Here is a 19,838-nt window from a genome sequence, read left to right on the forward strand (position 1 = left end):
GAATGACATTTTTTGTTCAGAAAAAAAGAAATAGAAGAAATTGATTTTGCTAAATCTTTTCATTTTTGTGTACACAAATTAATAATTCTGTGTATAGAAGCAAACTTCGTATCTAACAAATTAGGCAAGTTTGACCCAAAAACAAAATGTCATATGAATTTATGATTTTACCTTAATTAAAGTTTTTTTCTCTCTTTTTCTCTTCATTCCTCCGTTCAGGCAAACTATTAAAGATTCCAGTTAGAGGTTTGAAGTTGGCCCCCGTACTGATCCGCTCAAACCCTATTTATGAAAAAGGTTAGACCCATTTGCAAAATGGGCTCAGGCCTTTTTCTCCAGCACACAATAACGCGCGAGCTATGGCTCTGGTCTGCCACCTCAATTCTTTTGTACAACTTTCTTATATTACGTCACATTGGATCTCCCAAACTTTCACTAAACGCGATTGAGTACCACTCTCCATAGACATTACTTTGATCACGAAAAACCAACCAATCACATTCGCCCGTGAAGACCAATTGCCATTGCTGTGATCGTTTGACTGTTCAATCTATTTCTTCCTCCGGACTTCACTCACTTTTAAGTGGTCTGAATTAGAGTACAAAAAAACTTGCTGTCATTTTTACTGAAGTAATAGAAACAATAAAATCGAACCGTCCATACTTTCCCAATCACCCACTACCAACGGCTGATATTTTACTATATTATTAATATATATTTTTTCAACTGCCCAAACATCGCCCACCGTATTTTAAAATCCAACTCTGGCCCCCAAAAAAAAAACACAAAGAAAAGAAAATCCAGTCCAACTTTTGGCTTTATTTATATGTAAAGAAAATAATTGAAAGGGAGGAATTCGGTAAAATAAATAAATAAATAAAAATAAGCACTTCAGCAGGCGAGGGGGAGGGAAGGGAAAGGAAGGAAAAGCCAGAGGCTGAGAGAGATCTCTGGCTCTGTCCGTCTCTCTCTTTTTTTCCATTGAAAATTAAAAAAAAATAGAAACCTTCTTTTTGTTGCTTGGGATCTCTGCTTCTCTTTCTCTTTGAATCTCCAAATGGGTTTGTGGGAAGCTTTTCTCAATTGGCTTCGCAGGTAGGAGAACTTTTTTTTGGTTTCCTGCAATGGCACTCTTTGTGAATTTCTGATGGGTTTTTTTGAGAATATATTTGATTTGGGTTGAGAATTCTGGTTTATATAGAGTTGGGTTTCCTTTGTTTAAGCTAAATTTTGGTTCTTTATCCTTAACTTGGTGTTTGACACCCCAATAAAACAAGTGAATTTTCCAGCTTTTGTTTGAAAATACAGTCAAATTTGTTCAAGGGTTAAGAATGTACATATTGAAACGAATAAAATTGATGTATAACTTATGAGCAGAAATAGATAATAAAAGATGGGTCTTTGTTTGTTTTTTTTCTTTCTTTCTGAAGGAAAAAGAAAGAATGTTTCAATATCAATGGATATCTTATTTTGATGTAATTTTCAATGAGTCAATGGTTTTTTTTTTTTTTTGTTTTGATTCTGCATTAGAATGGTGTAGAATATGGTAACCTCACTCCATAGATAAAGAAATCTCAGTGAAAAAGTGGGCAAAGACGAGGAAGAGGAGAGGTTCTTTATGGTGGTGAAGTAAATGCAGGAACTTTACAATATCTTGCCTTTTGAGTAGTTCCCTATTTTGATTAATATGAAGGTTGTGAGTGTATCTGTTACCGGCATGATCAATGGTTCCTTAAATGTTTTTTGCAAGGGTTTGGAATAAAAAATCTCTTCTGTTCCACATCCCCTAGAATCTTGGTTTAAGTTGTAAATTCTGCTTTTATTTCATGTGGACTAGTGGATGATTCCTATATTGAGTTGTCCGGTGATGGGAAGCTTTTGTTTTTGTCAAACTATAAATTACGTACTTTTCAGTCAGTGTATGGCTTTTATTGAGGCATATGAATGCTAAAAATGTTAAACTTGCTGAATTGCTAAATTGAGAGTATTATTGCTTTTCTGTTAGTCATTTATTACCGCAGACTTTTGAAACCTTTATTTTCTTAAGTATTATTCAGGCTCTTTCAAGTTGACCTCAGTAGGTCAACCTTCACATTACAAGGGCTTACTTTTTCTATATGTTGTTTTGCAGCCTCTTTTTCAAGCAGGAAATGGAGCTATCTTTGATAGGACTTCAGAATGCTGGAAAAACTTCATTAGTAAATGTTGTCGCAGTAAGTAAATTAAAACCTCGCTTGTTATTGTCATTGCAGTGAGTAAATTACCAAAAGGGTCATTACTAGAATATGTTTTGTTTTACTTATTCTTTGGGCTGAGTTTAAGTTGGCTGGTTGGTGTTGTTTTCAGACTGGTGGATATAGTGAAGATATGATCCCTACGGTGAGTTGTAAGAGGATTTGTACTTGCTCCATTACCTTTGTGACTCAAGATGATATTACATTCCAATGCTTTTGTAGTCTTTTTCTTTCTGGCATAGAACTAAGGTAATTAATGGTTTCATTTTTAGGTTGGATTCAACATGAGGAAAGTGACAAAAGGAAATGTTACAATTAAGTTATGGGATCTTGGTGGTCAACCTAGGTTTCGCAGTATGTGGGAACGATACTGCCGTGCAGTTTCTGCTATTGTGTAAGAAGCTACTTCTTTATTTTCATGGATGTGTTATGTGAAATAACTCTCTTCTGAAGCTTTGGGGAACCAAAAAGTTTTTGCTAATGGTTTACCCAACTCTGATTTGGTGGCGAGCATTTCAAAAGTGGCATTATTAGTAGTATATCTAAAACTGCATGGTCATCATTTCTGTTTATGCATGTCTTCAGAAAGCATAGCGCATGAACTGAAGGTTTTTTATTCTTTTGTTATAAATTGTGGTTGGTCTTTGGAAAGGTTTGCATCTGATATTGCGAAGATTGCTGAGATCATATGCTTATTGTTGCAGTGTTTGACTAGTCTTCACTTCTTGCCTTTGTACTTCTCAAATCATGAAAGCTGATATTGTTATTAGTTATGTGAAGTGCATAGCATTCTGTACATGTCTTCATATATCTATTAGGAAAACCATGAGCCTGAACCCAAGGAGAAGAATCTGGCAACGAACCCCTCTCTAAAGAATGGTGCCATTTTGTATTTCTTACCGGTTTGAGAAAGTTGTGCCCCAGGAAATAACACCTTACGGATAGGTTAATTAAAGATCGAGTGTCAAAATTTATACCTATCATTGGATGAATTGTTATGAGAAAATAATAGTTGTTTGATTGTTTCTCATTTAATTGGTTGCAACTGCTGCATTATTTGTGTATGAGGATATCTCCTATTAGAATCGTAGTTGCTCTATTTAGTTTTTTTGTTTTTCTTTTTTTTTGGATCTGTTGTGTGTCACACACAGTTATGATTGGGTGTTAAATGATTAGAGTGCCTATCAAATTCTGCATTCTTATCGGTGAATCTACATCTAACCTGACGCTGATTTTCTTGCAGTTATGTGGTCGACGCTGCTGATCCTGATAACCTGAGTATCTCAAGAAGTGAGCTTCATGATTTGCTGAGCAAATCCTCACTTAGTGGCATCCCTCTTCTGGTGCTAGGCAACAAGATTGACAAGCCAGGAGCTCTGACAAAGCAGGCTTTGACTGATGAAATGTAAGAAATAGTTTAACTCCAAGTAACCCGAAGAAACTGAATTGCAAAAAATGAAGTAAACTAATTCAGCTGAGTTCGGCTTTGCTTGAACTAAACAGTATCTCATAACATGGAATATTTTAATGCAGGGGACTAAAGTCAATTACTGACAGAGAAGTTTGCTGCTTCATGATATCATGCAAGAACTCAACCAACATTGACTCGGTTATTGATTGGCTTGTAAAGCATTCCAAATCAAAGAGCTGAAAAAGGCTTGTGTTTTTTTATTCTTCCTTTCTTTTCTGCTGAATCTGTGTTTCATAATTCAAGTTTCCGAAGGGATACAATTTGTGTTGCTTGAGAATTTCATTTTTGGTTTTTCTCTTAACTTATTTTCTGATTGTTTAATATCGTGTTCGCGTCGTGTACTGTACACTAGATCATCACATTTTTAATTGAAGTAGGATGAATCTTTCTCTTAGCATGCTTTTCGCCGATTACTATATATAAACGGAAGGTTTCAATTGCGCTGTTCATCTGGCTTTAATTTAGGGTTTGTTTGTTTTGCAATAAAATATTTTTTAAAAAACGTTTTCAAGATTTATATTTGTTTGAAAAATAAAAAATTAATTTCAGATGTAAAATATTATATGAGTTAAAGATGATTAATTACGAAAAACCTCCTTTGAAGGGTGTAAAATATTTTTTAGAGAATGATACAAATAATTTTATATTACATTTATGAGTATAAAAATGATAAATGTTAATACTTAATTTAAAATATTAAAAAATAAAAATAAAAATAAAAATATTTAATTTTAAAAAATAATTTAAAATATTAATATTATTAGAAATTTAAAAAATATTTTTAATGAAACCATTCAATATAATTAAATTTTTATTTGAAAATAGAATAAATTTTACTAATAATTATAACAAAAAATATTTTATTGATCATTATTTGATAAATATGTTTTTATAATAAATTTAAATTTTACTAATAATTATAATAAAAAATATTTTAATGATCGTTATTTAATGAATACATTAAGTATAAGTTTTGAATATTTTACTTAATTGACGAATATTTATATTTTTATAATTAGGATAAAAAAGTGATTAGATGAAATTTTTTTAAAAAATTAGAGTTTATTTTCATTATAGATATGTAATTAAATACTTTAAAAAATATCAATATTGATTTTGTCTATTTTCATTTTTATTTTTAATTTTGATCTCAAATTAGTAAAAATCAAATATCAATATTATTTTGTAATCAATTCTTATTTTTTATTTTAACTCCTAAATAATTTCACCATAATAAAAATATTTTTCATAAAATAATTCAAATAATAAAAAATATTAAAATTTTTTTATAAAATATTTTACATGGAAAAATTTTTCCATCCGTAAGTCATTTTCCGGTTATCAACGGAACTGAATATTATGTTTTTTGTTTTGATGAGGGCAAAACTACGTCGTTTGACGCTGATAAAAAAACCACTACGGTAACAAAAGAAACCGCGACGTAGCACGAGCACACTGATCTAATAGCAATTGAAAGAGTTGAGGGAAATGTTTTTTCTTTGTTGCGCAAGTTCCAGTAATTCCAAGGATGTTTGTGTTCATTTATATCAACGCTCTTTGTTTATTGACGATTCAGTAAAGATGTGCAAAGAAAAAGAATTGCAAGTAAAGACAGAAGCTTGGAAAAAACCAAAAAATATCTAGCTTTGAGATATTTCTATTTTTATTTACTTGAAATATTTTATTTGGTGGATAATGGCGCTGACTCAACTTCGTTCGAAGCTCAGTTCAGTTGAACCGAAATGGACGCTTCAATAGTTCCTTCTCCTCAACTCCCGCCGCCTCAGTTCGAACCAAACACCGAAAACATCAAAAGAAAGCTCCTCCGGAAAGGTGTTTACCCAACTCCCAAAATTATTCGAACTCTCAGGAAAAGAGAAATTCAAAAGCATACCCGCAAAACTAAACACTCCCAACCCCAAACGCCACCGCTCACCGCTTTCCAGCTCCAATCTCTGGCCGAAGAATCCCACTTTTTAACCCTGAAACGAGAGTACAAACGCTTCTCCAAAGAGCTCAACCCCAAAAAGGAGCCCCGGAGTCCTTCCCTGTTGGGAAAGCCATGGGAGAGAATCGAGAGAGCCAAGCTTGCAGAGCTGGTTTCCAAAAATGGAGAATTCGATGGACAGAGCTTGAAGAGAGAGAATCTTGTGGAACTCCGAGAAATGTTCGAGAAGGATCTCCGTTGGGTCCTGGATGATGATGTCGACGTGGAAGACGATGGTGGGCTGTTGCCGCGTGAAAAGCCAGCGAGGGATCGGGACCCTTCAAAACGGTGGCGTAACGAGAAAGAAGCAATTCGGTTTCTTGTTGATAGGTTTTGAACTTTATTTTCTTTTATTTTTAATTTTCTGTCTTTTGTTTTTCCATAGTTAATTTGCTGAAGTAATTATAGGTTAAGCGAGAGAGAAATAACGGAGAGGCATTGGAAATTTGTGAGGATAATGAAGCAATCAGGATTGCAATTTACGGAGTGGCAATTACTTAGGATTGTTGAAGGACTTGGAAAGAACGGGAAATGGAGGCAGGCAATGGCGGTCGTCCAATGGTTGTACGGAAATAAGGAGCATAAAGAGTTTAAAAGCAGGTAGGTTTTTTTTTTTTCTCTCTTTGCGTTAAATTCAATTAATTTGCATAGTTTTTTAATTTGTGAGGATTCTTTTTGGCTTTTAATGTTGGTGCGGAAGTGATACTGGACAATTAGGTAGTTTGATGTTAGTATGATATCTTTAGACTATACATTATATCCTATGAAGATGTCAATGTTTTTTGTAGGTTTGTTTACACAAAACTGTTGTCGGTTCTTGGGAAGGCGAGAAAGCCCCAGGAAGCTCGCCGGGTTTTCAATCTGATGCTTGTAATTATACACTATTTTATAATTAATTAATTCAGTGGGGACCTTTTTGAGTATTTATGCAGTGCTGCTGGCTTGATACTTACCCTGAAATTGTTCAGGGAGACTGCCATATATATCCCGATTTAGCTGCATATCACAGTATTGCTGTTACAATGGGGCAAGCTGGTCTTTTGAAGGAGCTGCTAAACATAATCGAGCGCATGAGGCAGAGACCTTATAAAAGAATTAAAAATATGCGCCGCAAGAACTGGGATCCAGTGCTTGAACCTGATTTGGTTGTGTATAATGCTGTATGTGAGCATTTCTTCTCTTTGACATTACGTGACATCTTTGAATCCAGTATATAATGATATAATTACTTGATTGTCTCGCAAAATTCTTGCCAGGTTCTGAATGCTTGTGTCCCAGTACATCAGTGGAAAGGTGTTTCCTGGGTGTTTGAACAGTTGAGAAAGAGTGGTCTGAGACCTAACGGAGCAACATATGGGCTTGCAATGGAGGTACTAATTATTTATGATACCTACATTAACACTGTGTATCAGGCATCCTTTTGGTCCTAAGAAATAAAAACAATTTAGTATTGTTCGAGAGAATGCTAATTAGCTCAGCTTTCAAAGCTTTAGATGCCAGACAGTGATAAAAATAATATCAAAATAGATGCTTAAATTAAAGCTGGCGTTGTCTAATTGTCTCTACAATATTTCAGTTGTTTTGTATATTTCTAGTGAAGCTTAAAGTAGTAGGCCTAGATAGATGACCTCTCAAGGGTAACATTTGAATGATATTGCAAAATCCTGATGTATGTTTGTAGAGGAATTTCATTGTCTTCAGTGCCACTATATTTTGTGTAATTTAAAAGCATATCCTAGATTTATATTAGTTTTTGGTTTGTCATTCTTATCTTAGGGACCTATGGTTGGTGCTCTAAATGAATGAAAATATGTCTACTTGCAAATATTTTTTTTCCCCAAGTTATATTTTTATTCAAGTCTTACAGGAGGTTCTTATTGAAAGGTGATGCTGCAATCTGGAAAGTATGATCTGGTCCACGAGTTCTTTAGAAAAATGAAAAGAAGTGGAGAAGCTCCAAGAGCACTTAGTTACAGAGGTGGTTTTATTTTCTTCTTCAAGCACATATGTTGGTGTTGTGTATCTGTTCAAAAGGTGTTTTTTTTTTTTTTTTGCTGACTCCATACTGCTTTTATCTGTGGCTTTCCAGTTCTTGTCAAAGCTTTTTGGGAGGAAGGAAAAATTAACGAAGCTGTGGAAGCAGTCCGGGATATGGAACAGAGGGGAGTAATTGGAACAGCCAGTGTCTACTATGAGCTAGCCTGCTGCCTTTGCAAAAATGGGAGGTGGCGAGATGCTATCATAGAGGTAAATTTGATTCTCTAGAGCGCTTAAGTTGTGTCTGGATCTGAGTTTGTTGACTATGGCATATTTAATCATGCATACTCTTGTTTTAAGTTCCATGCTATGACAAAGAGTCCTTTTATGCACATAGAGAGATCCTTTTCTGATATTATTAACTTTTACGTGCTGACCTACTTGTCTGTTAGAGCTGGTGTTCCCTTGTTCTTCTGATTGTTTCACAAACTACAATGACTTCAAGAGCACCTATAGCCAGAATTTCTTTGATGTTATTTTTGTTTATAGCACTAGTAAAGGAGCTGAAAAAAAAGTTATCCACATTATAATAAGAGGCTTGACATGAGGAACCATATGAAATAAGAATCATTTAAGCTTGAAAATTTAATGGCTTGTCTGACATTTGATATTTTATTCTACTGCCCTGCTCTTTTAGATATTTGTATTATTGTACTTATGCTGGATGGATATTGCAAGCTCCCAAAGAAGTTCAATAATAATTATATCATGTTAGATATTATTCTTCTTGTGTTTCTACCGCCGCATCTATTTGTCATTGGTACTGGCCGTAGATCTGCAAAATTTAACTTCATCTAAATTATGTCTGCAGGTGGACAAGATGAAAAAACTCTCTCAGAGGAAACCTTTGGAGATTACCTTTACTGGTCTGATAATGGCTTCCCTGGATGGTGGACATTTTAATGATTGCATTTCCATATTTCAATATATGAAAGACCATTGTGCACCCAACATAGGAACCATAAATGCAATGCTTAAAGTGTATGGCCAGAATGATATGTTTTCTAAAGCCAAAGAGTTGTTTGAAGAAATCAACAAAGCCAAATCTGGTCCTTATGATTCCCAGAATGGCAAGTCTACTAACCTTATCCCAGATGGGTACACATATAGCTTAATGCTGGGGGCATCTGCCAGTGCACTCCAATGGGAATATTTTGAGTATGTCTACAAGGAGATGACTCTATCTGGATATCACCTAGATCAAACTAAACATGCAATTCTACTCGTAGAAGCATCCAGAGCTCGGAAGGTAAGCTATATCCATCTTTTTATTTGAACTTTCGAAAGGTGTTAATTTATTGAATCCTTCTGTGTTATTTCTGACGCTGTTAATTCCTTACGGGACCAGAAAACCTGATGTTTTAGGTTCTTTTGTGTTGAATAGCCATTATTGTGGATTTTACGAAACTTTTAGAGAATGCCATTAATTCATGTTACTCAAAGTTGCTATTGAACAGAATGAAAGGTGGATAAATTAAGTAATTAGCCTGCTTTGCTATGTGCAGTGGTATCTATTAGAGCATGCATTTGACACCTTTTTGGAAGTTGGAGAGATTCCTCATCCTCTTTTATTCACTGAGATGATAATTCAAGCTACTGCTCAAAGTAATTATGAGAAGGTTGTCACCCTGGTCAACACCATGGCTCATGCTCTGTATCAAGTCAGTGAAAAGCAGTGGACTGAGGCTTTTGAGGAAAATGGAGACAGGATTAGTCATGGTAGCTTATCAAAACTGTTGGATGCACTCTCCAATTGTGAATTATCATCCGAAATCACAGCCTCAAACCTGATAAGATCCTTGCAATATCTCTGTGGATCTGCCAAATCAGAACCAAACAGTAACGATGGGGAAACTTATGGCAGTGAGAGATTAAATATTCAAAGTATTTCTCAGGATATGAGGGGTGAAAAAATTATAGCTGCCATGGATCCTCCTCTAAAAGCAACTGACGTATCATTTGCTGTGTTTTCTGCTAATTGCAATGGAAAGAATGAAGAGGGTGGTGTTGATGCAGATTTGATACATAGGTTATCAAATTATGATATGGATGATAGTGCGTCTAAAACCTTCACATGCATGGAGGATTTTGCTAATGATACTGCATCTGGTGACCCTACTAGTTTGGGCAAGCAGGTCTCTTTGTTAAATTTAGATGAGTATACCAAGGATGTTGATGAGGCTGAAGTTGACCTGCCAATCGATGATGACGAGGCCGAAATGGAGTTGCTAATCAATGAGGATGGTGATTCTAGTACATCGAAGTTGCCTTCTGCAAATGAGATATTGGAATCATGGAAGGAAAGCAGCAAAAATGATGGGATTTTCTTTCCCATCCATCTTGGCCTGAAGTAAGTGCCACCATTTTCCTTGTTTTCTCAGAACTCAGCTTTGGTATTACAGAACAGCTTGCCACCAGAGGTGAGGATCCTCAAAGCGGAGAATCAAGCAGAAAGAGCAGAACTATTAGTCAGAGAGAGTTCCTGGAAGAGGGTCCTACACATTACCGTAAAGGTGTGGGCAACAGACCCGACAATCTAGGCAAGTGCTCAAGTCCTGGGAAGAGTAAGGCTTCGGCAATGAGAGAGGAAGTCACAAATGCTAACGCACAAGCTCATTTAAGGGGCAGCCTGCAATTTGCTTGAGGGATATAGGAAGCAAAGCAAATAACTCACTGTGAAATGGATAAGAGCAGGGCTGACCTCTGACTCTGAGGGAAGTGAGCTCATTATTTTTCATCAATGCCTTGCATTTCGATCTAGTATATAGTATTATACAAGAATGCGAGCATTTCAAAGAAAATTAGATGAACCATCCTTCATCTTATAGTTATTTGATTTTACATTTTTAGTATTTTTCATGTCGCAATTGCCAAATTAAAAATTTACTCGTCATTTTTCAATGTTCCCGTAATTGATGTTGTATTTTTCTACTTTGAAAAGATAAAAAAATAAGTGCTTGTTTGGTTTGATTTTTTCTCAACTTATCTATTTCTAAAAAGTAAAAGTCAAACCAAACAAAAATTTGAAAAAACTCTTAAAAATATAAGTAGTTTTTTTTAAAGAATAAAATTAAAAAAAAAAAGAGTTGTAGAAAAAGCTTCAAAATATAGTTTTTTTTTTTATAAAAAAAACAGGTCTCATTTTAAGGAAATTTTTTTTTTGTTTCAAAAATATTCTCATCTATTAAATATAATTCTAACAGTATTTGTTTTTATTTTTATATAATTTATTAGTAATTATAAATTTTATGTTATGTAAAAATATTTTTTATAAATAAAAAAATAAAATTAACTTTTTTTCATTATGAACAAAGAAATTTATTATTAATAAAAAATTATTTATTACATACCTTTTATGATAATTTAATCAAAATTAAAATTTATATAAATTATTTTGTCAAACAACTTATTTATAAAAAAAAACTTATAAAAATAAATTTATCAAATGTATTTAATTTAATTTTAAAGTTATTATTTTTCATAAGAACTTCATAATAATTTTTAAATTAAAAAAAAATTAAATCAAACAAACTCTAAGAACAATTTAAAATCTTAAATTTGAATCTATATATGAATTTATATTTGATAAACTGATAGTATATAAATGTTATACACCGTCAATTAACTAAATCAGGCCACATCATCATAATGATAAATTTAAAATTTATAAAAATTTAAAATCAAATATTAATTTTTTAAAAATATATAAAAAATAAATTAAATATTAAAATTTTTTAAAAAATACACAAAATAATAAATTTTCTCTCTCTCCAACTCCCTCTTAAAGTTTATTTTTCTCCTCTTTCTTTAATCTCTTTTCAGCTCCGTTGTCTTCTCTTTGCTTCATCTTTGCTCCCTGGACGTAGCCCATGATCAACAATTATTGCCAAAAGACCATCAATGAAATTGCCACTCTTGTCATTGCCATACAGGCATTTAGTTTTCCAATTAACTGCTAGAACATATAAAGCCATCATCTTTTATCCCAAATACTCTGAAGCTAAAAAACTAACCAAAAAAAAAAAAATCAATCTCTTACTAATTTGCATAATCAACATTTTATATAAAAAAAAATCTTAAAACTAATATGAGTAACAATATTATTTGGTAAATGCCCATTGTTTTTAGCCTCCTAATGTGCTTTCTCGAGAACCAAACGGTAGTAACCCAACAAAAGGAAGAAACGGTTGTAGGATTTGAGTCCGGCCATGGCAATTTGCCCGAGAAAGACAATCATACGATTGTAGGGTTAGATTCCTTTTTTTTCAATAAAAAAAAATTCTTACCAAATTTCTCCCTCTTTCTCTTAGGGTTTCAGTAGGGTTAAGGAAGAACAACAATAAAATCGAAAAATGTTAAAAAGTTTTGGAAGAAATAAAAATATTTTATTTTTTATTTTATTAATTATTAAAAATATTTTAATATTTAATTTCAAGTCTTTACAAATTTTTAAATTTATCATTATAATGATGTAACATAATTTGATCAATGGATAATATATAACACCTTTATACTGTTAGTGCATCAAATATAAACTATATATATATATATCTTTGATAAATAAAATCGTAATTTAGGAAAAACAGAGTTATTATTACGGAGCCTTCAAAGCTACGTCGTTTCAAGAAACTCCAGAAACAACTCCTTGAAAATCCCGGAATGACCTCATCTCCTTCCTTCCCCTAAAACCCTGATCCTCTACCAGATTGAAAAACCCCAAACTTTAACCCCGACGCTCCACTCTAGATAAATTCCCAAATGTCCTCCGTAACGACAAAAATCGCCACCAAATCCCTCCTCAGACTCTTCATCTCTTCCCCACCTAAACCACCCATCTCTCACTTCTTCTCCACCGCCACCGCAGAGGCTCGTACCCAGAAACTCGAGCGCATCGCCGACGAGCTTTTAGACCTTACGAAACTCGAACGCTACGACTACTCCATTCTTTTCCGTCTCAAACTGGGCCTCAACCGCTATGGCCCCGCCGTATCCGGCGCCAGCTCCGCAGCCCCCTCAGCACCCGGATCCGGGTCGGGCGCAGCTGAATCGAAAGCCGCAGAAAAGACGGCGTTTGATATAAAGCTAGAGAAATTCGACGCTGCGGCGAAGATAAAGATAATAAAAGAAGTGAGGGCATTTACCGAATTGGGATTGAAGGAAGCTAAAGATTTGGTGGAGAAAGTTCCCGTTGTGGTTAAAAAGGGAGTCGGTAAAGAGGAAGCTGATGGCATTATTAAGAAGCTTCAAGAGTTGGGTGCTACTGTGGTACTTGAATGATTTTTTTTCCTTCTTTTTTTTGCTTAAATGATGTAGAATAATTGTTGTTTTGGTGAAATGAGAAAAAAAGTTTTGAAGATATTTTTGAGCTGGCATTATCATTGGAATTTGAAGTGAAAAACTTTGTTAAAATTAATTTAGTCTGACATAAAAAGGCTGGATTGACCTTCCAAGCTGAAAAGATTGGTTTTTGGGTTTTTTTTTTTTTTAATTAAGGAAAATGTTTACCATTCTCTGTTATGAAAATCTTTGGAGATGTTTAAAATGCTCTTATCCTTGGATATATCCAATTGATTGGATTAGACTGGGAGAGTATTGAAGTTCTTTCATTTGAACTAATGTTAGTACGTATATCTTAGCTTACTACTTGCTCTGCTTTATAAGTATTCCTGAGAATGCTAAATTTGATGGAAGTGACTGGCAATAGCTATATCGTTTGTTCAGTCTGATTATTGCGGCATGGCATCAACTAGATTAATGGTATCTGGCTCCTGGCTCTTCTTGATTTTGGTTAATATAGTACTGCCTTTTAGTTTTAGGCTATCTAACTACTGTGCTATACACTAGGATATGGTTCCATCCAAATTTCTTTGACATTTGCTATAAAAGCTGAAATGCTACTTCTGTTTTAGCCAATGTTGTGATTCTTAACTTGTGAGTCTTACTGCACTACCTACACCTGAAACTTGGAGTCACTGGATAGCATAGCATCTCTATACTCTTTATCTTTTGGAACTTTGTTGTACTGGTTATCTATATTTTCTGTTTCCAAGTGAGATTCTCTGGTATATATTGTAAATGTTCCTGCAAATAAAGCAAAAAAATTTTGTTAGTTGGTTAGTGAGTATGGAGGATTGTGACGCTCCAGCGGAAGACCTGGTCTTAGCCCTTGAAAGTTGTTATTTTTATGCTTTTATCGTTATCATCCTACATGTATTGCCAGCGTCCGTAAAAGTCCGCCCTGGAGATCCTGCAAATTCAAAGCCATATAAATGATACTTTGAACTAATCAAGGTAATATTCCAAGTTTTTGGGAAGGTCTGGGTAGTACAATCTTGTGTATATGAGTGCTCAGTGGAGCCTCATTTAACACATGTTCTAGCAATGACAACTTGGGACTTTGCTTGTGTCTGCTGGAGAGTATGACACTGGTCTCCATAAAATATTTCTGGAAGTCCTGTGTTGTTGAGTTAATTGTAATTGGGAAAAGGTTACCAAGTGTCAAAAGTGAGTTTTGTGGCCTTTTATGGATTTGATAATGCTCTGTCCTATGCCAACAAGTCAAGTGTTTAGGTAAAATTTTATGCTAGGTTGTTGTGATCAAAGCATAGATCAACCGTTGCACCTCATTGCTGCTGTGTTCAAGAAGGCAATATTCCTTCCCAAATACCGAGTGATGAACAAAGTAAATAGTGATTTTGAAATCTACCTCCTAATATAGTTAGGTACTGTTGGCATATTTTAAGGCGGTAGAAAACGTGAAAGAGGCTTATGGTTGGGAAAGTTTAAGTCAACCCAGCTTGCTGGTGAAGCACCTTATGTTAGGTTGGCAGCTTGATCAATCCGCAGTGGAAGAAATAGTAAGGGTCTGACAGATTTTTCTTTTCCCTGCCACTTTTTTGGAGCAAAAACACTGTTGTTTCTGTATAGCTAACCGGGACCTAGGGGCTTTATGGTAATATAGTTGTTTGCATACCGCAGGAACTGGCATCCAGGCAATCAATAAGTATAGCTGATCGGAGCTAGATCTGCTCCTAGAAATTATCAGCTTCACTCCTGAAGTCCTAATTCAATTAAAAGCATGGGCTTTCACAGTTCCCTGAAACCTATATAGTCATGCAATTTTGTGCCAGTTAATCATTTTTAACAGAAAACGAAAAATGATGCAGCTGCAGAAATTATAACTAGATTGCAAACCCCAACTGCCCACCCAAAACACATAGAGAGAGTTCCGAAATGGCTATTAGCCAACACAATAACACTGCAAATACTTGAACATCCACTAGCAAAATTGCAAGTTTAATTGTATTCAGATCTGACTTTCAAAAAAGATAGATCATATCTCAAGCATGACATCGTGAATACATATTTCTATTTCTTTGCTATATCTGTACCCTTCATTTACTTCATGGTAAAGCTATAAAATCACAAAAACCTCTAAGCTCCTCACTAAATCTTTGTTTGAAAAGAAGCAGAACTTCATGGATTAATCTCACATTTCTTTTTTTACAAGCCTAATAAATTTACAGTTATAGACATGATCGCAGTTGATATACCAGGCCACATGATGTCCAGTCTGATGCATGTTTCCAGCAGCGATATAAGACCATATGGTAGGTATCCACTTATGCCATCTGCACAAATTTGTAACTGCTATCAATAAGATAAACACAAATCGAAACACATAATATGGGTAAAATCTTGTAAACCATAAGATATTATAATCAAGAGCTCTATTATTTCAGTCTGAAGACAAAATCCACAAAAGAAAACAAGTAATACGGTGTAGTTTCAAAAATATTATAGTGATGGATGTCAAAAATGTCTCGCTGCTCCATGTCACTATTTATTGGATATAATTGGTCTCAAAATCAACAGGAAAAGACTATCATCTATCAGGAGGAAAAGATTGATGACCTCAAGTGAAAGTAACGACCTGATTTGTGATTGGCACGTATATGATATACTATGAGTTCAAAGAAGTCAAAGAATACCCTACAGAAAACAATTAACTATCCTTCCTAAATCTTAGTTTCAGAATCTTTTCGACTGTGGAGAAAAGGGTTTTAAGTAGGCTCACAGAAATAAGTAAAATAAAATTTGTTCAAGGGATCTCAAGTTGTTGCAATGAAGCTTTGTTGATTGGCAGAGCTTATCACGACTATGACATGATGTGCTTTTGGTTAAGATCTGACCCTCTTAAACAACAAACACAATCATCCTCTGAGAAGACCTGTGTTTTCAGATCTATAAACATTGTACAATAAGAAGACTATGTAAGGAACAACTGATTAAAGAGGATTTACCAGGTATCTAGCATCCTAGCCTTCAATGCCTTCTCTGCCGCTTTGGCAAAAATTTTTGCAGCTTCTGCTTCAGCTTCTGCTGCCTCTGCCTCTCTTGCTGCCTCTTCAGCCTCTGCAATTGCAACTTCTGCCTCTGCAACTGCTCGTGCAGCAGCTGCAGCAGCCTCTTCTGCTGTCATGCTCCTCATTTTTGACAACTCTGCATCAACTTGGGATTTAGTGAGAATGTTGATGCCCTTCTTGTCCAATTTTGAAGAATCCTTCTGCCTTCCTTCCAAAAGAAGCAGAGGAGATCTTCTTGCTTCAGAGACAGTTGATCGTGGTGCAATCCTATACTTGTGCTTTATCTATCAACATATACATTAGAAAGATGAATCAATCCCAACTTATAAACATTCAACATAATCTTGTTTAGAAACATATTTCCCCTTTATGAGAAGATGTGCCAATAACTTTCCACTTATGCATATCAGAAAAACAAAAATCAAAATTTCATGCAATTCATGAGGAAGAAAAATATCAATGCTGTTGAATCTCTTATGCAAATAGGATGCAACCCTTCATGGCGTCTTTCTTTAAATCCAATATATTGAGTGCAAGTGTCATATATGTTACCTTAATATCATTTTATTAAACATCAATGGCATAAAAGAATCACCTAAGCATTTCTGTCAAACATTAAGGACCTTCTCTATAACCCTGGAGCACCATATATTGAGTTTTACTTTTCTGGCAAGCAAGCTCTTCATAGGATAAATAATTTACATGTACGAGGAAGATAAAAATATTCTACAGTAATGTTCCACCCTAATTAGTATGATTACCTTTATCAATGTCCCATTTGCCACCAACAGCTTTAATTTCGTTGCCAACAGCTTCTTGAGGTTTGGTGGAGCAGCATATTTCTCCTATAATGTCAAAAATAAAAGAAGCTCAAAATTAGTTTAGATGTTTAGATGCTTTAGGGAATTCATTCAAATATTTTCAGAGCTGAGCTTGAGGTTTAAAGACTAGAAATTCGACAACAAATAAGGAGAAAGAGAATCCCTAAGTTCCACTCCTACTCGAGTATGAGATAGAGGAAAATTTGTTGTCATATATAACCGTTAGAAGAAATAAAAGCCTTCAGCAGTTTCATTACAGGGGTGTGTTTTCTGCAATTATTTAGAATTTGTGACTGACACAAGAAAGAAATACCTCTATGTACACAGCAATTGAAGCTCTGTCAGAACCACCTGGCTCTTTCAAACTGGTGATGGCCTCTAATAAAATATTCTCCAACCTACAACCATGGAGAGGATATTACTGAAGCAGCAGTCAACACCCATAGAAAATCTGCATAGCACAGTTCTCAACACAAGATTGTTTTGGCCTATGATGACTACGAGGTTGGAGAATTTTGGTTTTCATAAATTAAAAAGTGATATGCAGCCCCAAGGCACTAAATATGTGCATTTTCAACAGCCAATTTGGAATATATCAATCTTGGAAATAAATAACTCTTGCTTTCTGCATCTTTTCATGTTTTAATATCTGGTCACTCAAATGCCCACGTTCAACTAAAACTAAGTTCAATATGATATAAGTATAGATGTGATAAATAACCTTGAAATTGGCTTTTTTGGACCAGTTGCCCTTGGCGTTCCACTAGAAATTGCAAGGGGCTTAGCATCCACAACTTCTTCACTTGGAGGTACAGTGATTACAGCTGCAGGGTTATCATCATGTTTAGCAGTCAACTGATTTCTTTTAAGAGCAAGCTTGGCTTTCTGCCTTGAACCCCAAATGGCTGTTGCATTTATATTTCTCCATTTATCCTGGTCATGTTGAAATAATACACATTAAATCACCGCTATGCATGACATGACAAAAAATTGGCCACCAAAATAAGCATAAAGCTTGCTTCAATAGTTTAGGATGCAGTTAATAAAGGCACTATCAAGACACAGCAAGACACAGCAATCTCTGGCCATCAAACCAGAAAATATTAAAGTGCATCCTTTAGATAATGATTGGTGAATCCTGCTTGAGTTTCAGCTACATACCTTGAGGTCCACATTTGAGCGTGAACGTAAGACAGAACTAAACTCAGGGTCTGAAAGTATATTGCGCCATTTGCCAGTTCCATGCTTCAGAACTCCTGCCTTGAGGGCAGCTTCTTCTTCTGCTGTCCATTTCTGCTTAGGGGCACCCATCAACAAATTCCTGAAACCCCCCAATACAAGAAATCCTAAACAACTGAAATTTGAAAAGATCAAACACTAATATTGCTTAAGCGCCTATCCACCAAGTTCAGACAACCAACAAAAAGCATTATAATTGAACAAGAAAAAGGTGCTGAAAACGGATGAAACCTATTGAAAGGCCCATGATCACATTAACACAACAACTACACATTCACAGACAGATTTTCGTGACATTTTCCAATAAATTGATCTAAGGCTCCAATTTCTCTACCACTGTAAAATTCCAAAAGTGCAAAATCAGAAACTTCACAAAACAACATGCCAAAATGATGAAAACCAGAAACAAAAGGAGAAAAATTTTCTTAATGCAATTAAGTTTCAGAAATTTAGACAAAGTTTTACAAACCCAAACGCGCTCTTAAAACACAAAACTCTTAACTTTCAACTTCTCTCGACTCAAATAACACAATATTTATACTCAATTCATCACAACAGATAATCACAGATAGGAAATATAACTATAATTATGAATCCTTAATTTCCTCCAAAATTACAATCAAAATCATATTCTGAAAAGAACAATTGTATGAAAATTCATATTCAAATCCATTTAAGTTCATAATATCTTTTTCTCCTCTAAAAAACAATATGAACAAAGATGAAGCAAAAAAAATAAAGCAAATTAATGCATTTTCATCCAAAGCTCAGACTTTGATGAAATTTATCAAGGGCCGATTTATCCACAAAATCCCAAACCAAAAAAAAAAAAAACAATCGGAGTACCTGATCGGAGAAACGCGCGAGAGGAGAAAGAGAATTCACGCGCGGAGCATCTGAATAATTATCAGAAATTATTTCTTACAAAACAAAGGATTGCAAAGTGGGAGAGTGAAAAACATATAGGGGAGGCTTGCTTTTTTGTCCATAAGAATATTAAAATGGAAATATGGAAATTTTCTTTTTCACTATAGCTTTTATATCTATGGGTTATTTGGCTTCTGAAATCTACTGCACCATTACTTTATTGCAGGACCTGGATGCACGGATGATGGAAACTTGTTGTACAATTTTCAAAATTACTTGTAGCCCCTTCAGCTTTTCTAAATAAAAACTAGGTCCCCACAGCCGTTCTAAATATTCTAACTAAGACTAAAATCAACTGATTTAGAAATTTCATCTATTATAGTTTTATCATATTTATAAACTAAAATTAATAATATTTACAATTTTCATTTAAGTATTGAACTTAATCTTAGGTTGAATTTGAATTCATTATTTAAAATTTATTCAAATAGGATTAATCGGGTCTTGTTCGAATAAAAATTATGTAAAGATCAAGCATAAAAAATAAAACTTGATTAGAAATTTAATTGAATTTTGAGTTTTTAAAATTTTATAATTAACTTGAATTGAAAATTTAAATTGAATATGTTCAATTGAACTCGAATTCATTAAATCCTTACATAATGTACTTAAATAAAAACAACGCAATTGCTTTGAAGGAAAATAAATTAATACGGCTAATAAAGCATCAATGTTTCGATATGAAATAGTACAAAATTTAGAAAATTAAATTGATTAGGAAGGTGTTATATGCCAACTAATTTATTAGTTGTCATA

The 19,838-nt window shown here is 34.4% G+C and overlaps 4 protein-coding genes across 7 annotated transcripts; 3 read left to right on the forward strand and 1 right to left on the reverse strand.

Moving 5' to 3' along the window:
* The first annotated feature begins 850 nt into the window (after positions 1-850).
* Positions 851-4,099, forward strand: LOC18611295 (ADP-ribosylation factor-like protein 8a). The gene is made up of 6 exons (XM_007047480.3): positions 851-1,095; positions 2,132-2,213; positions 2,347-2,379; positions 2,507-2,628; positions 3,478-3,639; positions 3,768-4,099. Exons 1-6 carry the CDS (start codon positions 1,058-1,060, stop codon positions 3,883-3,885), a joined length of 555 nt encoding a protein of 184 aa, XP_007047542.1. The 5' UTR covers positions 851-1,057; the 3' UTR covers positions 3,886-4,099.
* Positions 4,100-5,357: 1,258 nt separating this feature from the next.
* Positions 5,358-10,581, forward strand: DG1 (Tetratricopeptide repeat (TPR)-like superfamily protein). The gene is made up of 9 exons (XM_007047483.3): positions 5,358-6,022; positions 6,101-6,292; positions 6,481-6,562; positions 6,661-6,852; positions 6,949-7,062; positions 7,577-7,670; positions 7,782-7,939; positions 8,541-8,978; positions 9,235-10,581. The coding sequence occupies exons 1-9, from the start codon at positions 5,448-5,450 to the stop codon at positions 10,081-10,083; spliced, it is 2,694 nt and encodes an 897-aa protein (XP_007047545.3). The 5' UTR covers positions 5,358-5,447; the 3' UTR covers positions 10,084-10,581.
* Positions 10,582-12,384: 1,803 nt separating this feature from the next.
* Positions 12,385-13,087, forward strand: LOC18611297 (Ribosomal protein L12/ ATP-dependent Clp protease adaptor protein ClpS family protein). The gene has a single exon (XM_007047486.3). It carries the CDS (start codon positions 12,488-12,490, stop codon positions 13,004-13,006), a length of 519 nt encoding a protein of 172 aa, XP_007047548.3. The 5' UTR covers positions 12,385-12,487; the 3' UTR covers positions 13,007-13,087.
* Positions 13,088-14,955: 1,868 nt separating this feature from the next.
* On the reverse strand, positions 14,956-19,213 carry TRB2 (Homeodomain-like/winged-helix DNA-binding family protein). 4 transcript variants are annotated; one of them, XM_007047491.3, is made up of 7 exons: positions 19,002-19,211; positions 18,078-18,237; positions 17,638-17,849; positions 17,230-17,314; positions 16,857-16,940; positions 16,033-16,379; positions 14,956-15,360 (listed from the first exon to the last, which is right to left on the reverse strand). In XM_007047491.3, coding segments are annotated over exons 2-7 (879 nt in total). In that variant the 5' UTR covers positions 18,228-18,237; positions 19,002-19,211; the 3' UTR covers positions 14,956-15,359. The 4 variants fall into 4 exon arrangements, with proteins under 4 accessions (XP_007047553.1, XP_017976555.1, XP_017976516.1 ...); XM_018121066.2 differs by lacking the exon at positions 14,956-15,360 and having other exon boundaries at positions 16,029-16,379; positions 18,078-18,262; positions 19,002-19,213; XM_018121027.2 differs by lacking the exon at positions 14,956-15,360 and having other exon boundaries at positions 16,029-16,379; positions 18,078-18,270; positions 19,002-19,213.
* Between the last annotated feature and the right edge of the window lie 625 nt (positions 19,214-19,838).

Source organism: Theobroma cacao, chromosome 1 (assembly GCF_053813885.1).
Source record: "Theobroma cacao isolate CCN51 chromosome 1, ASM5381388v1, whole genome shotgun sequence".
Taxonomy (NCBI): domain Eukaryota; kingdom Viridiplantae; phylum Streptophyta; class Magnoliopsida; order Malvales; family Malvaceae; genus Theobroma; species Theobroma cacao.

Coding starts and splice junctions, on each gene's coding strand:
- LOC18611295 (XM_007047480.3), top strand. CDS start 1,058: ATGGGTTTGTGGGAAGCTTTTCTCAATTGGCTTCGCAG. Junction 2,380..2,506: donor GTGAAGATATGATCCCTACG/GTGAGTTGTAAG, acceptor TTTCATTTTTAG/GTTGGATTCAACATGAGGAA. Junction 2,629..3,477: donor CGTGCAGTTTCTGCTATTGT/GTAAGAAGCTAC, acceptor ATTTTCTTGCAG/TTATGTGGTCGACGCTGCTG.
- DG1 (XM_007047483.3), top strand. CDS start 5,448: ATGGACGCTTCAATAGTTCCTTCTCCTCAACTCCCGCCGCCTCAGTTC. Junction 6,293..6,480: donor CATAAAGAGTTTAAAAGCAG/GTAGGTTTTTTT, acceptor TGTTTTTTGTAG/GTTTGTTTACACAAAACTGT. Junction 7,063..7,576: donor CATATGGGCTTGCAATGGAG/GTACTAATTATT, acceptor TCTTATTGAAAG/GTGATGCTGCAATCTGGAAA.
- LOC18611297 (XM_007047486.3), top strand. CDS start 12,488: ATGTCCTCCGTAACGACAAAAATCGCCACCAAATCCCTCCTCAGACTC.
- TRB2 (XM_018121066.2), bottom strand. CDS start 18,227: ATGGGTGCCCCTAAGCAGAAATGGACAGCAGAAGAAGAAGCTGCCCTC. Junction 17,315..17,637: donor CCAAAAAAGCCAATTTCAAG/GTTATTTATCAC, acceptor CCATGGTTGTAG/GTTGGAGAATATTTTATTAG. Junction 16,380..16,856: donor CAAATGGGACATTGATAAAG/GTAATCATACTA, acceptor ATATGTTGATAG/ATAAAGCACAAGTATAGGAT.